The sequence below is a fragment of the Helicoverpa armigera genome, chromosome 20 (genome assembly GCF_030705265.1).
Source record: "Helicoverpa armigera isolate CAAS_96S chromosome 20, ASM3070526v1, whole genome shotgun sequence".
Classification (NCBI taxonomy): Eukaryota; Metazoa; Arthropoda; class Insecta; order Lepidoptera; family Noctuidae; genus Helicoverpa; species Helicoverpa armigera.
This window is the reverse complement of record NC_087139.1, coordinates 8,183,408-8,196,018: the sequence shown is the minus strand read 5'-3', so window position 1 is coordinate 8,196,018 and position 12,611 is coordinate 8,183,408. Positions and strand designations below refer to the sequence as shown.

Here is a 12,611-nt window from a genome sequence, read left to right as displayed (position 1 = left end):
ATTTTTGCCTTTTCCAGTAGGTACCTATGGTCTACTGCTATGGTATAACATACGCTTTTTCTGGTAGAAAATAAATCAACAAATTGAACAATAAAAGATTTTTATATATATACATTTCACACCGCCCAAAAATAGCAGGCACTGATCGTGACAAAACAACAAGCTTATAATATCAATTTTTAAATAAATGCATGATTTTCGAGAGTATATTCTATTCCGTTGACGTAAAGCACATTTTCGTTCGTTTACTTGCTAAGGCCTAATGTGGACAGTTTGGTTCTGATCCTTTGCTTGGCTTCAGCTGACAGTGGCTTTTGGGGTAAAGATGGGGGTCCGACCTTGATGCCCGTGGCTATCTCCATACCAGCCTTCATGATGGGCACCCAGGGTCCTGGAAATAGGAATGAAAGACAATTTTAGTGTGTAGCCAAATTAAAAAAATGCCTATAGTAAGTTCAACTCAGTTGTGCGCGCGGCCTTATGTGTGGGTAACCCTTGTACATATACAGTAACTTTGTGTGCGTGACAAGAGGTACAGTCGGGTACAATACAGTTATTTAGGGGTTGTTTACGGGGGTTTAAAGAAAAACAGTTATTACGTAATTTAATGTTTATTTATTTATAATGATTATGAATCGCTATTTGAAAAATCAAATGATGAATTTTCGGATTCGCTACTCTCCAAGGAGAATTATAACTTCTGACTCCAATGTCAAAATGTCTATAGTATTCTTCTTTTTACACGCTTTTTTCTTTTCTACATGTCGACAAGTATTACGCCACATCCCTTCATCAATTTGACTTAAACGTTCATTTATGAGTTTCATTATTTTGTTATTTTGGTCGACATTATGCAAAGCAATATAACTTTTTAAAATTCCCCACACATTTTGTTTACATTATTATACTAGATTATACCTCTTTTTACATTCTTAGTCCACACTTTTATTTATTGTCCACGTACCCCGAGCTAGAAAATATGTACTTAAGGAGTATTCAATTCTTAGATACTGTCAATGTCAATTTGAAAAGGCGTATGAAAAAATAATGAAAAACTATATTCAATAATAAAAAGCTTTGAATGTCGTTTTATTTTTTGAAACGCTTTATCTGACTCCTTAATAATTTCTCCGCGAATAACTAGTATTTTCGTAAACGACTGTACCCATAAGAAAAAGTGATAAGAACACGTCATGCTCGGACGACGTCACTGTCACACGAATGAAAGTTGTATATTTACAAGCCGACGCACACATAGGGCCGCGCGCAAATCTGAGTTGAACTATCTATACGTAAATTTTGTTTTTGTTTTGAGAACATCAGTGTTGCCAGATCCGAAGACAAATGCAGAGTCATTTGTTAATGAAGGAAGGAGATAATAACAGACTACGTGCAGTTCTTCAAATAACTTTGCTGTCCAACTGTTTGCTTGTTACTATTGATTTCAGGGTGTGCCAGGTTCAAAGTTTGACGACCACTGTTATTTGCTAAATATTTTTGTAAATAACTACCAAAAATGGCAATACTATTCTGAAAGGACTGGTGTTACCAGTTGTCATAAAAAAGTGCGAATTTATTTTTACATAATCTCAATTTTAAAAGAGCTTTAAAAATTCTAAATTCTCAAAATTCAAACCTTCACAAGTATGAGCTTCAATGGCCAAGCTTAGTTTTTCCTGTAGAGCTCTAGCCTTGGCGATGTCATTCTTCTCAACGGCATCCAGGATTTCTTGGGCAAGCTTAGGGAACAGGTTGAAACTTGTCCCGATGCTAGATTTGATGCCTAGGAGCGCTGCAGGCGCGAGGAGCTGAAATTTTTATTATAGTTTAAGTACAATAAAAGTAGATAGGTACTTATTATAATGTTTTTGAAACTACTTGGTCAATACATACTGCAGCCGTAAGTAGTAAATATATTTTATGCCAACGTGAACGGTAAGTAATTTACTAACTAGTTGCTAGAACTTTACACGGGATCAATGCAAATTCCATTAAAAAACTTACCTAGCGAATGAAATGTCCCAATGCGAGGTAGAAAATAAAACAAAAGACGCATGAGAAGTGTAAGTTGTGTTCTTTCCAATACGTAGCCATTCGATGTAACTCCTTCAAAGACCTTTTTTTTTGTGACCTCAAAAATCATCAAATGACCCCTCCCGCTGGGGGTTAGCAGCGGTGAGTGTCAGACTCTTACTGACTAAAAACCGTCGTGTTCCGTCATAGGCCTTTTATGCCTTTTATGGGCCGCGATATCTCTTTCGAACAACCCACAGCAACGGCAGGCCTTGGCCCTACTGGGCCCCGCTGTCCTTCAAAGACCCTACAATCTGTCTCCATCTTCTCTTTCAAAAACCTCATATACTCACAGTATCAGCTCCGAGGAACATCTCCTGTCCATCCTTAAGGGTCCGCAGTACTTGCGCGCCCTCGCTCAGGTCGTTCGACGTGAACTTGATGCCCTTGAAGTTGGGGATGCTGACTGTAGCCGCGGATACGAATGCTGGCATGTTGACTGGAGAGAAAATATTTTATTTAGACGCTTTGATACTCTTAAACAGGAGCATGGGACCTGATGAACAACTCAAATCGCCGGAAGAATAACTATGTCGTTATATTTTTTTATCTATATTGGTTCAGTCGGTTTACCATTCTCGATGGTAGCAGACACAATCGCCTGAGTTTGTTAGGACAAGCTAGAAAAACTGTATGGCTCACCCAGATTCCCCCTATTTTTTTTTTATTCTACTTATACTTCAAATATCATAATATAGCAATCGACTCCTCAAGGTCCCCGTGAAAGCATATAAACTCATTTTGCGATTTACAGCATTTAACCTGAAGTAATAACCAAGAGTCACTAATCTAGGTATTTTGGTGAGTAAGTAGATGTTTCGCCACGCACCAGACATTGTCAGTAGGAGTAGCCCTATAGGAGAAGGCGATTAATGCATGAACAAAACCTCTACAGCGATTCAGGATACTTACTCTCAACCTTACTCATACTCGGTATATGGTAATACAGCACCGGCAGCTTAGGAGCCGCCTTCGCGACCTGAGACACGTAGAATACCAGGTCCTGGACCGACGCCGGCTTGAAGTACAGCTCCGGCAGTGTTAGTAGGGAGTTCGCACCCACTTGCTGGCAGTAACGAGCCTGAGGGGGGCAATGGAAGCTGATGAAACGGGTGAAGATTATATTTCTCGGTAGATGGACTGGCAATGGTGCGATAAGTACCGGTTTGAACAAGAATATTAAAATTGCAGTAGTAGCAATTGCTGCCCCTAATAGAAATCCTGATAGAAGTAAGCTGGTCTAGAAGGTTTTTTGCTCAATTAGATAAAGGACCCCGACAGCTTAGTCAGATATGGAGACACTGGGTTCAGTGGCAGATTATGAAATGTTCTTCTTATGAGCTGAGTTCTAAGCCGTTATTTTCAAAAACCCAGCGAAACAACTGCTTATTGCACAAGAAAGATATCACGAGCCCTATGGCTTTACGTGTGGTCTTTTAATATATACCTAACCTTGTCATGTAAGATTTTTGAGATATGTCATGAGCCCTAGTTTTATCATAACACATGGAATAACCCATTCATATGTATAAGCCCACATATCGTTGTTTACATTATGATAATATTTTAACAGGCACCTTAACATTTCTCATTGTATTTATCTTAAGTGAGACGTTGATAAATATTATTTACCAACCCAATATTCTAAGATAAGCGCTCTTGATATTACATAAAGATTATGTCATTTATACTTATATTTTAGTTCTTGAAGATACTGTAAAATTGAACAAAAGGTGAAAGTATTACTGCAAGATAATTAATTGCCTCAACGGCTGGGGGCATAGAGATATATTAACTTGTATGATAAAAGGGTTAACAAACCAATAACAAATAAATTAAAGAAACAATAATACAGTCTTTTAACTTGAATAAACAATGATATGAGTAAGACTTGAAGATTCAATTTCCATACTTATAAAAAAAATACTTTTGAGATCTGTTTACTTAAACTATAGACAATTTTCTCATCCACATTTCCTTAGTACCACATCCTACCTAGTAGACTTCAAATCTCCACATCTTAAAAAAGCTGTAAAAAATAATTTATTAAAAAACTTACCAGCTCAGTAACATCAGCCAACGGTGCTCCCCCCACTTGCACCTGTATATGGAGACCGGTGGTCTTGGCGACGGCAACCCAGGCATCTATGACCTTCTTCCTATCTGCCACCGATAGAGACATGTGCTCGCCTGTTGTGCCTCCAACTGAAGAAACCAAGAACCAATTTCATTAGAAGCCCAACAAAGCTCCTTGTAACAAGCTGGTCAGCTGCATCTGACTAAACTGGGACGCAATCCCAACATATGTAGTGTGGAACAAGGCTAGGTAGATGATGAGACACTCAGAAAGCTTAAATTGCCCAGGTTGAAGAGGTCAGATAGGCAATCTCCTTATGTAAAAGACTAGTACTTGGCTGTATCTGGCTAGACTGGAAGTCAACCCTATCATAGTTGAGAAAAGGCTGGTGATGAGAAAACATATATTATGATGTAGCAAAACTGACTTTGACGTTTCGAAAGAGCTTTCATAGGCCTATTTGAAATTAAAAATTTTGAGTTTGAGTTTGAGAAACTTGTTTTTTGGATATTATTAGTTATAGGTTGCTGGAGAGTTTGTTGCGCCACTTCTTCTTCCCAGCAAAAACACATAGGAAGTGGTAAAGGGTGGGCGTTTTGGGGGCTGTTTTTTGTAAATTTATTTTTTTGACGTTCGAAAAGTGCTGTTTTGCAGCCAAGTTTGAATAAATGACTTTTGATTTTGATTTTGAGTCAATCGGCTTTGTCAACATTTTTAAGGTGTTTTCATGCAACTGCACTCAGAGGACTTTTGACTCTAAAGGAGTATTTCTTTGATGCCAGCTCGATACTATTTGCACATAAAAAATGTTTTTATATGGAATTAAAACATAGGTATTTATTGTATTATGTAGGAATTTTATCTTACCCAATACAGACTTAATTCCTGAATCGGCCAGGAACTTAGCATAAGCTGGGATGATTCCATAGTTGATGGTCAGATCATCGTTCAGCGGAGTGAACACTGGGGGCATTAAACCACGGGCTGTGAAGGACACCTAGTTACCATGGCAACAAAAAAACAAGTTAATTATTACCTTACACATAGTTACTAAATTAACTTCTGACAATGTTATCATTAATTTATTTTTGTAGGTGTATTAAAAGTTTTTAGGGTGTATATCTAAGGTATAAACTAATCAAACAACTTCAGTGGAAAGGTGAATAAAGTATTTTAATTTAAAGCTTACATTAACCGGAAAATAAATACAATACTCACCATATTTAGGTTTATTATTTCAGCGTTATCTTCACAACTCCACACAGTAAGCACAACAGACGAGCAATGAGAGCTCGTGAGTAAACTTTGTTATTTATTTCAGCTTAATCGATTTATTTACAGTTTTCTTATCATCTTCATTATCATAACTTGATAACTTTCCCGCGGCAAACTTGAAAAGTTTTGAAAAAGGAACGTCAATGTCAAACGATTGTTTTTTCTGAACTAGCAATCGTAACATCGTTTCTCCTGCAAGATTCAATTTTTAAGTAGAAAATATAATATTTAACCTTTGATTATTTAAAATATAGTTGTAATATTGTAACGTAATTCATATCATAAATAATTAATGCATGCCAAAGAAGGATCGAACTTCTGCTCATCAGGTTAATGTGGCAAGATTTAAAAAACTTAATGTAAATAAAAGAAAGAAATACTGTAAATTGTTCTGTTTATTAAAACAATGCATTGTATTTTTGTATTTTTTTTTACTTCGTATCATTACTTTTTATAGTGTTTCTTTTATCCAATGACAAATCACATCAATATTGAATGCATCTCAAGGTATTTATAAAATGGCGATGTTCTTGACATTTTACGATTTTAATCACATCGCCATCGTACGACGTAAAGACAGAGATGGGAATATTTATTTACTTGAAAAAGAAGAGATAGCATGAACATGAATGAAAAGGTACCCTAATCAATCAATCACAAATTCACAACACCAATTTTTCTGAATTATTATTGTAATTTATTGTGAAGTGCGTTAGTTTTAACAAAACTAAGAAATCCATGAAAATGAATACTATATCCAGTGAGTTGAGTATGCATGATTTGAACGTTAGATTTTTTGAGATAATGCAAAGTGAAAATAATGCAGAAGCTGCAGCAAATTACATATTCGAAGCAGTATGTGACGATGTGACCCTAGGATTTGCTTTCGAGTTCCACCATGGCCTGAAGACTGGCCTAACAGACTTGATAGAGGGTGAGAAAGAGGAAGAGGAACCTTACAAGATAGTGAGCACGCCAGAATGTGACGTTTTCGGCTTCTCAATGATGAAAAAGACTCCAGATTCAAATTGTTCCTGTCCGAATTGTGAAAGGCCAGTTTCAGCTACTAGATTTGCTCCTCATCTAGAAAAATGCATGGGTAAGTCAGATAAAACCCAACTTCTTAACCTTGATATTCAAGAGCTAAATGGTTTCATGTCTATTACACAATTTTCTTGAAATTTTCGTCAATCATGCTGTGTTTTACCTCAAATCCTACAAACTAAGAAATGTTTATCTACTACCAAACGATGCTGTATGTGGTTTACATAATTTCAATAGTGTCATTGGAGCTTTGCAATAATCAAAAACGTACTGGTATCCGACAGAACCTGTTTAAAATTAGAAGCAGGAAAATACATGGATTATCTGTCTTGTTTTGCAGGGATATTCCTTACAAAGCAATGCTAGTGTGATTTTATTACTTCATATAATATCAAATCCTTGTAACCCTAATCAGTAGGATTATGAAAAACTAGGTGTATGAACCTTAAGAACATTTTTTTTAATGAGTTGAAGCTATGCGACTTATCAATGTGAGATTTAAGAATAATTTTACAGCCTAAAGTTTCGTTCTAAATTATATTGTTGCTCTGTTGTTAGTATGAACTTAACCTCTATTTATTTGTCCTTCCTTTGTTGTCCTCCTTTTGTAATTTTATGGTAATATGCAAAATGGATTATTGAAGGATTATGTAATATGTTAAAGATATAGGTTTACGTCCCCACTCAGAGACATTTAATGATTACTTAAGTCACTCCTTAGTGACGGAATGTCATACAAATCCTTCACTAAGGAACGGCTTAAGTAACCATTAAAGGTCTCTGAGTTTGGAGGTAAGTGTAGTAAGTTTAATCTGTCCTTAAAAATAACATAAAAACTATACCTATAATGTGAATGAGTACACATGATTGTTAAGTAGTAACAGTAGAACCTACATAGGCGGAAGAGTAGACCCCTGTCGTTCTTATTAATTGCAAAAAAAATCGTCTTCCTTGCTTTGCCTCCTTTCCTTTCCCAAACTGTTGGGTTGGCTTTCAGTCTGACCGGATACAGGTATACAGCAGAGTACTAGTGTTTTACATAGTGACTGCCAATCTGATTTGGCTGTTATTTAGCAACAAACTCCTCTATGTTGTCTGTTGTCTACATTTACATTGGATTTAAAAATAACTACTAAAAGCAGGTATATGCACACATTACACCTATGTACGCATTACCCTTATTTAGAAGAGACCCAGCAGTACAGTATAATAGGACATCTGATAATGTGATAACAGTCATCATCATCATCCTCCTGCCCTTATCCCAATTTTATTTGGGGTTGGCGCAGCATGTTTTCTCCTTCCATACTCTTCTATCTGCCGTCATCTCACAAGTAACATTCTTTCTTACCATATCTACTTTCACACAATCCATCCATAAAACCTAAGCCGAAACTTATGCAGCATGATAATGTGATAACAGTATTTGTATGAATATCTCTTTAACCACCTTTATTTGACCTCATTTCAGGCATGGGCCGCAACAGCTCTCGCATAGCTTCCCGCCGCATCGCTTCCAACAGCCGAGAGCCAACCTCCTACGCGGGGCTCCTAAGCGATGATGAAGACGACGTCGACTGGTCAGGGGGCTCCGTGCAAAACGAACGGCGGAAACGCAGGATCAAGAACAACAATAATAGGAAACCTAATAAAATGCATAAGTATGAATTTAGTAGTTTTGGTAGATATATAATTTTGAGTTTGTATGTGGACTGTTTGGTCTGTGGTTAAACCTCTTTATTGTTCTGTATTTATAACAATGGATTATGAACTTTGATATTTGTTACTGATAATGTAATTTTCAAAGGGCTGCCTGTCTGATGACTTGTATCTTAAGTATAAACGTAGTATCATTGCAATTTGAAACGTTTAACCATGGACTAAATAGGACCACAATTTTAATAGACCGACTGAGGAGCTCCTTTGTCTTAAATATGGAATTAGATTCAAAGTTTTAATATCTGCCTTTCGCTTATGTAGTACCTATGTGAAAATCTGTGAGTGAGATACATAAAAAAGGGGGTATGGACTTCTTTATAGAAAATTAGATTAAGTTTAATTTTAGAAAACATTAGTCAAAGGACATACAAAAAAAAATGTTTTACTTTAATAGAATATAATAAAGAGTTTATTGTTCTTTGTTTCAAACCTCTAATGACCTGGCTACAGTATTCATGGTACGTTCACATGCTCCGAGAGTCAGCTTTTAGAAAGAAAACAAAATATATAGTTACGCATTTTTTTATAAAATCTAGCTAGCACTTGCATGCATTTTGGAAATATACATACAACATATATAGTTAATTATATGTCATATTTGTGTTATGTATATAAATATTATAATTGTTCTAAAATGTGTTTGTGCATTTGGTTGAGTTATTAATATTAAATATCTAAATAGTGCAGTGGTGGATAAAGGGGAGAATTAAGGACTAACCCCGTTCTCCTCTATTATATTTATTCCTTTAAATAGAAATAAATTAATGATGATACAACAAAAAGTCTAAACAGGCACAAAGTCTCTGTAGTGAAAGTCCAACACTGTACTATTATTTTAAGAACCCTTATGCACAATCACACACAGCCGGGAAGCGATGCGAATTTGCATTTTTCACTGTCTATCAACATTATATTCATTGTAATAAAATTCAAAATCAGTTAGCAATACTTAGACATTACATGTGAAAGTTGTGTTGAATGATTTTGGATTCTATTTCAATGGATGTAATGTCGATAATAGTGCTACAGCCAGGGCCGACTGTCTCAACCTTATTGGAGACAAAAGTAACAACAAAGGCCCCTTTATGATTGCATACCTAAATATAGTGATGTTCAAAAATAGGTGCATATGTTTGTCGCCATGTATGTCAGTTGAAGTACTAGATTAATAAGAAAGCACAAAAGGCAATGCATCAAGCAACTCCAATCTGTGATATTTTCCGAGTCAACATTAAACCCTATAATTCAGAGATAAAGTTGAAAATTCATTAAAGAAACTGGACCGATTGTAGCAACTTGTTATACCTACCTGCGGTCTTCCCCATTGGATAAAGGGCCCTGGTTACAGTGAAAAATGCTCTTCAATGTGTTCCTCTATATCTATGCCCATAGTGTAAAACCCATAGAGTTTAAAATAAAAACTCTTTCAGGCACAACAACGGCACGACGAACGCGGACGCGAACGACGGTGGCGCCACCTACGAAACGATGACCGCTAACGAGAAGAAGAATTTGCTGCAGCAGATCTGCGGCGTCGTTTCCGAGCACACTAAGAAACTTTGCACTAGGTAAATAATATAATCGTTTATATAGGACTCTAGTTTCGAGTGTCCCGAGGGAACTATATGCTGAACCCGGTTAAAAAGTAACCTTAGCCCTTTCTCAGGCTTAAGGGCTTCAGGCTTTATGGGATCCATTGGGTACAAACATTGTTTGGGAAAACATCTAACCCGCTAGACTCTAGTCGCTCAGGCAAAAATAATTTCTAGTTATTTAGGTATGATCTCTATACCTAGCCTTTCCCCAAATATGTTGGAGACGGCTTCCAATCAGTTTTTTATATAGTGCTACTGCCTATCTGACCTACTCAGTTCCAGATAAGCCAATCTGACTTTTGACAGCAAATCATACAAAAATTCATTTAAAATTAATTTTCAGATCAACTCGCTGTCCACAACACACCGAAGAACAGAGGCGCGCTCTCCGCAACAGCGTGCTAGAGCCCTCCACTCCCGAGTCGCAGAGCATGGCGCTCGCGGCCGAGGAGGCGGGGTCGCCGCCCGACTCCAGCCCCTCCTCCTCCTGCTCGTCCTCCAGTCGCAAGCGCGACCGCCACCGCGCCCCGCCCAAGTCCAAAAACAAGAGAGAACGCAATATATCCCCTAACACAAGAGATTAAGGACTGAATTTGATTGGAGGTTCGCTAAACCTCATAGGAAATAATATAGCTTGACTCCACCCCTTAAGAGGGGCACGTAACTTTGTAAGGCGTTTGCACGCTTGATTAGATATTTTTTTTATAATGTAGGCTGGAAATATTTTCATTTTCTACCGATATTTGACGATTGACGGTTTGAGGCAAGATGACGTGAATGGATAACGCCAATTCTAAGTTCCTCGAAACATCTACCAATAGTAGATTTAGTTTAAGTTTTTATATTCCATTTTATGACAATAATGTATAAAAATGCCATATTGAGTGAGTTTTTGACATCTGAATTTAAATTTTTGAGCGTCGCGTGGTGGTTGAAGGTACAGCACTAAAGCTTTGCAAATTAACTTTATCTTACGGTGCATTATAATTATATGTATTAAGTACTTAATCCTCATATATTCGTACATTGAAACAAAATTTGGCCGGCTTTCTTCAGGACTTAAAATAACTGATATTGTCGAAGATCACACTTAAAAAAAACTTAGAAATTCACAAATTGATATCGATTCAAGCTTTACACGAAAAATGCATAGGAGCCATCAAAATGCCTACTGACTTGTTCCATATTGCCAATCGATGTTATTGTAAGATTAGACTATCATTCATAATAATTCGTATCGATATCTATATTATTTGACGTATTGATTTTATCGATAAATATTATGTAACTTATATCGATAAACTAATCGCAATACTATGTGATACATTAGGTATAGTTGCAAAATGTTATAACACTAAATTCAAATATCGAGTCTGTATGGCTCTCGTTACGGTAAGTTTCTACTTCATATAACTTGTAAGTCCTTGATCTGTTGCCTTGTCGCTGTGCCGCATGATCCTCTTCACAATTTAACTATTTAGGAAATTTTCTCCGAATTAAAGCTGAACTTAATAACTTGGGACAGACAGACAATGTAAGTTTGTCTGTGTAATCCACTTCATTCATAACGTTATGAGATTCTAAATAACTTTATACTCGCCCTGGTTCAACCAGTTTCAATTCACCTCTTCTGAAATTCATATTGAGAATATCGAAAATATTAATCTTGGTGTTAACGAATACAGTTCATTTTGAATATCAAACACTGTAATTATTCTTTGTTGAATGACAAATGGGCAACGAATATTTAATAAAATGAAAAGCTGCAATTGTGTTCTAACTGAATTGAATCTTGTAACCTGAAAACTACAGCAAAAAAATGCTTTTTTTTTAGTTGTATTCATATTTAGATTTATGTACTTTCTAGTCGCACCGTCCATTGGTTAAAAGTCAAAAAGATATTTTCTTATTGCAAAATAAAACATATTTAGAATCTCTATACGATATATTCTAGAGTTGCTTGAAAACTAAGTACCATCTAATTTTCTTTCATTAGAGATAGATTAAAAAAAAACAATGTTCATGTAAAATTGTAAAGAAACTGAGATTATGATGATTAATGTACGTGTATTAGGTATTGTCCTGTATATACTTATACATACCTACTGTATTGGTCAGGTGTTCATGTAAATATTCACTAAATGTAACTATTATTACCTATTTGACTGAAGTAGTTATTAAATGATATGTATTAAAGGCATGTATTGCGATAAATGTGTATTATTTTTTTCAAGATGCCCAAATATGGGCTAATGCCAAACCAAACCAAACCATTACCAAAAATGCAGGATATTTCTGTAGGTACTTTGTCACTAGCGGGGTCTCGCGTGTGTCTACCTACTTCTCCTGTGATCTAAAATGTGTATTACATCTACAATGTAAGACAGGGTCAGGAAGTCATCTGCATGGCAAATTCAAGTCAATTTTCAGCCGTTTTATCGTGAAAGCGTAAAAAATAAGCTCGCTTTCGCATTTAAAATTTACCTACTAAATATTTATTAATATTCTGTTTTTCATCAGAAATACTAATTTACTTAATCAGTTAAAATGCAACAAATAGCCTCCTACCTAGTTGCTTCGCAGACTACAATGGGATTCAGACACGTAACATACCATCAACAGGTTGACCTTCAGACGACAACCTGTGGACTACCACTTGTTGCTAGACTGCAGCAGCTCCGAACCTGCCTAACTGTGAACCTGTTTGGTGCAGAACTTATGTAGTTATAATGCTAATACGGGTATGATATCAATAGGTAACTAGATCTCTTATCTCTATATCTACATATCAACGTCATCAGACAGTACATATTATTTAATGGCGATAA

The 12,611-nt window shown here is 36.2% G+C and overlaps 2 protein-coding genes across 2 annotated transcripts; one reads left to right on the top strand and one right to left on the bottom strand.

The window, feature by feature from the left end:
* Positions 1-83: 83 nt before the first annotated feature.
* Positions 84-5,526, bottom strand: LOC110376453 (N-acetylneuraminate lyase). The gene is made up of 7 exons (XM_064039770.1): positions 5,369-5,526; positions 5,018-5,147; positions 4,133-4,278; positions 2,986-3,154; positions 2,367-2,512; positions 1,637-1,808; positions 84-391 (listed from the first exon to the last, which is right to left on the bottom strand). The coding sequence occupies exons 1-7, from the start codon at positions 5,369-5,371 to the stop codon at positions 246-248; spliced, it is 912 nt and encodes a 303-aa protein (XP_063895840.1). The 5' UTR covers positions 5,372-5,526; the 3' UTR covers positions 84-245.
* Positions 5,527-5,873: 347 nt separating this feature from the next.
* Positions 5,874-11,997, top strand: LOC110376448 (SAGA-associated factor 11 homolog). The gene is made up of 4 exons (XM_021334920.3): positions 5,874-6,524; positions 7,941-8,130; positions 9,619-9,756; positions 10,127-11,997. The coding sequence occupies exons 1-4, from the start codon at positions 6,164-6,166 to the stop codon at positions 10,365-10,367; spliced, it is 930 nt and encodes a 309-aa protein (XP_021190595.3). The 5' UTR covers positions 5,874-6,163; the 3' UTR covers positions 10,368-11,997.
* Positions 11,998-12,611: the final 614 nt, after the last annotated feature.

What these genes read in the sequence shown, in the direction of transcription:
- LOC110376453 (XM_064039770.1), bottom strand. An exon ending in TGGCTGATGTTACTGAGCTG is followed by an intron (nt 3,155 to 4,132) that starts GTAAGTTTTTTA and finishes TGCCCCCCTCAG; the next exon opens with GCTCGTTACTGCCAGCAAGT. An exon ending in TGAAGCTCATACTTGTGAAG is followed by an intron (nt 392 to 1,636) that starts GTTTGAATTTTG and finishes TCCTATTTCCAG; the next exon opens with GACCCTGGGTGCCCATCATG.
- LOC110376448 (XM_021334920.3), top strand. Translation starts at nt 6,164, where the DNA reads ATGAAAATGAATACTATATCCAGTGAGTTGAGTATGCATGATTTGAAC. An exon ending in TCATCTAGAAAAATGCATGG is followed by an intron (nt 6,525 to 7,940) that starts GTAAGTCAGATA and finishes ACCTCATTTCAG; the next exon opens with GCATGGGCCGCAACAGCTCT. An exon ending in AAACCTAATAAAATGCATAA is followed by an intron (nt 8,131 to 9,618) that starts GTATGAATTTAG and finishes AAACTCTTTCAG; the next exon opens with GCACAACAACGGCACGACGA.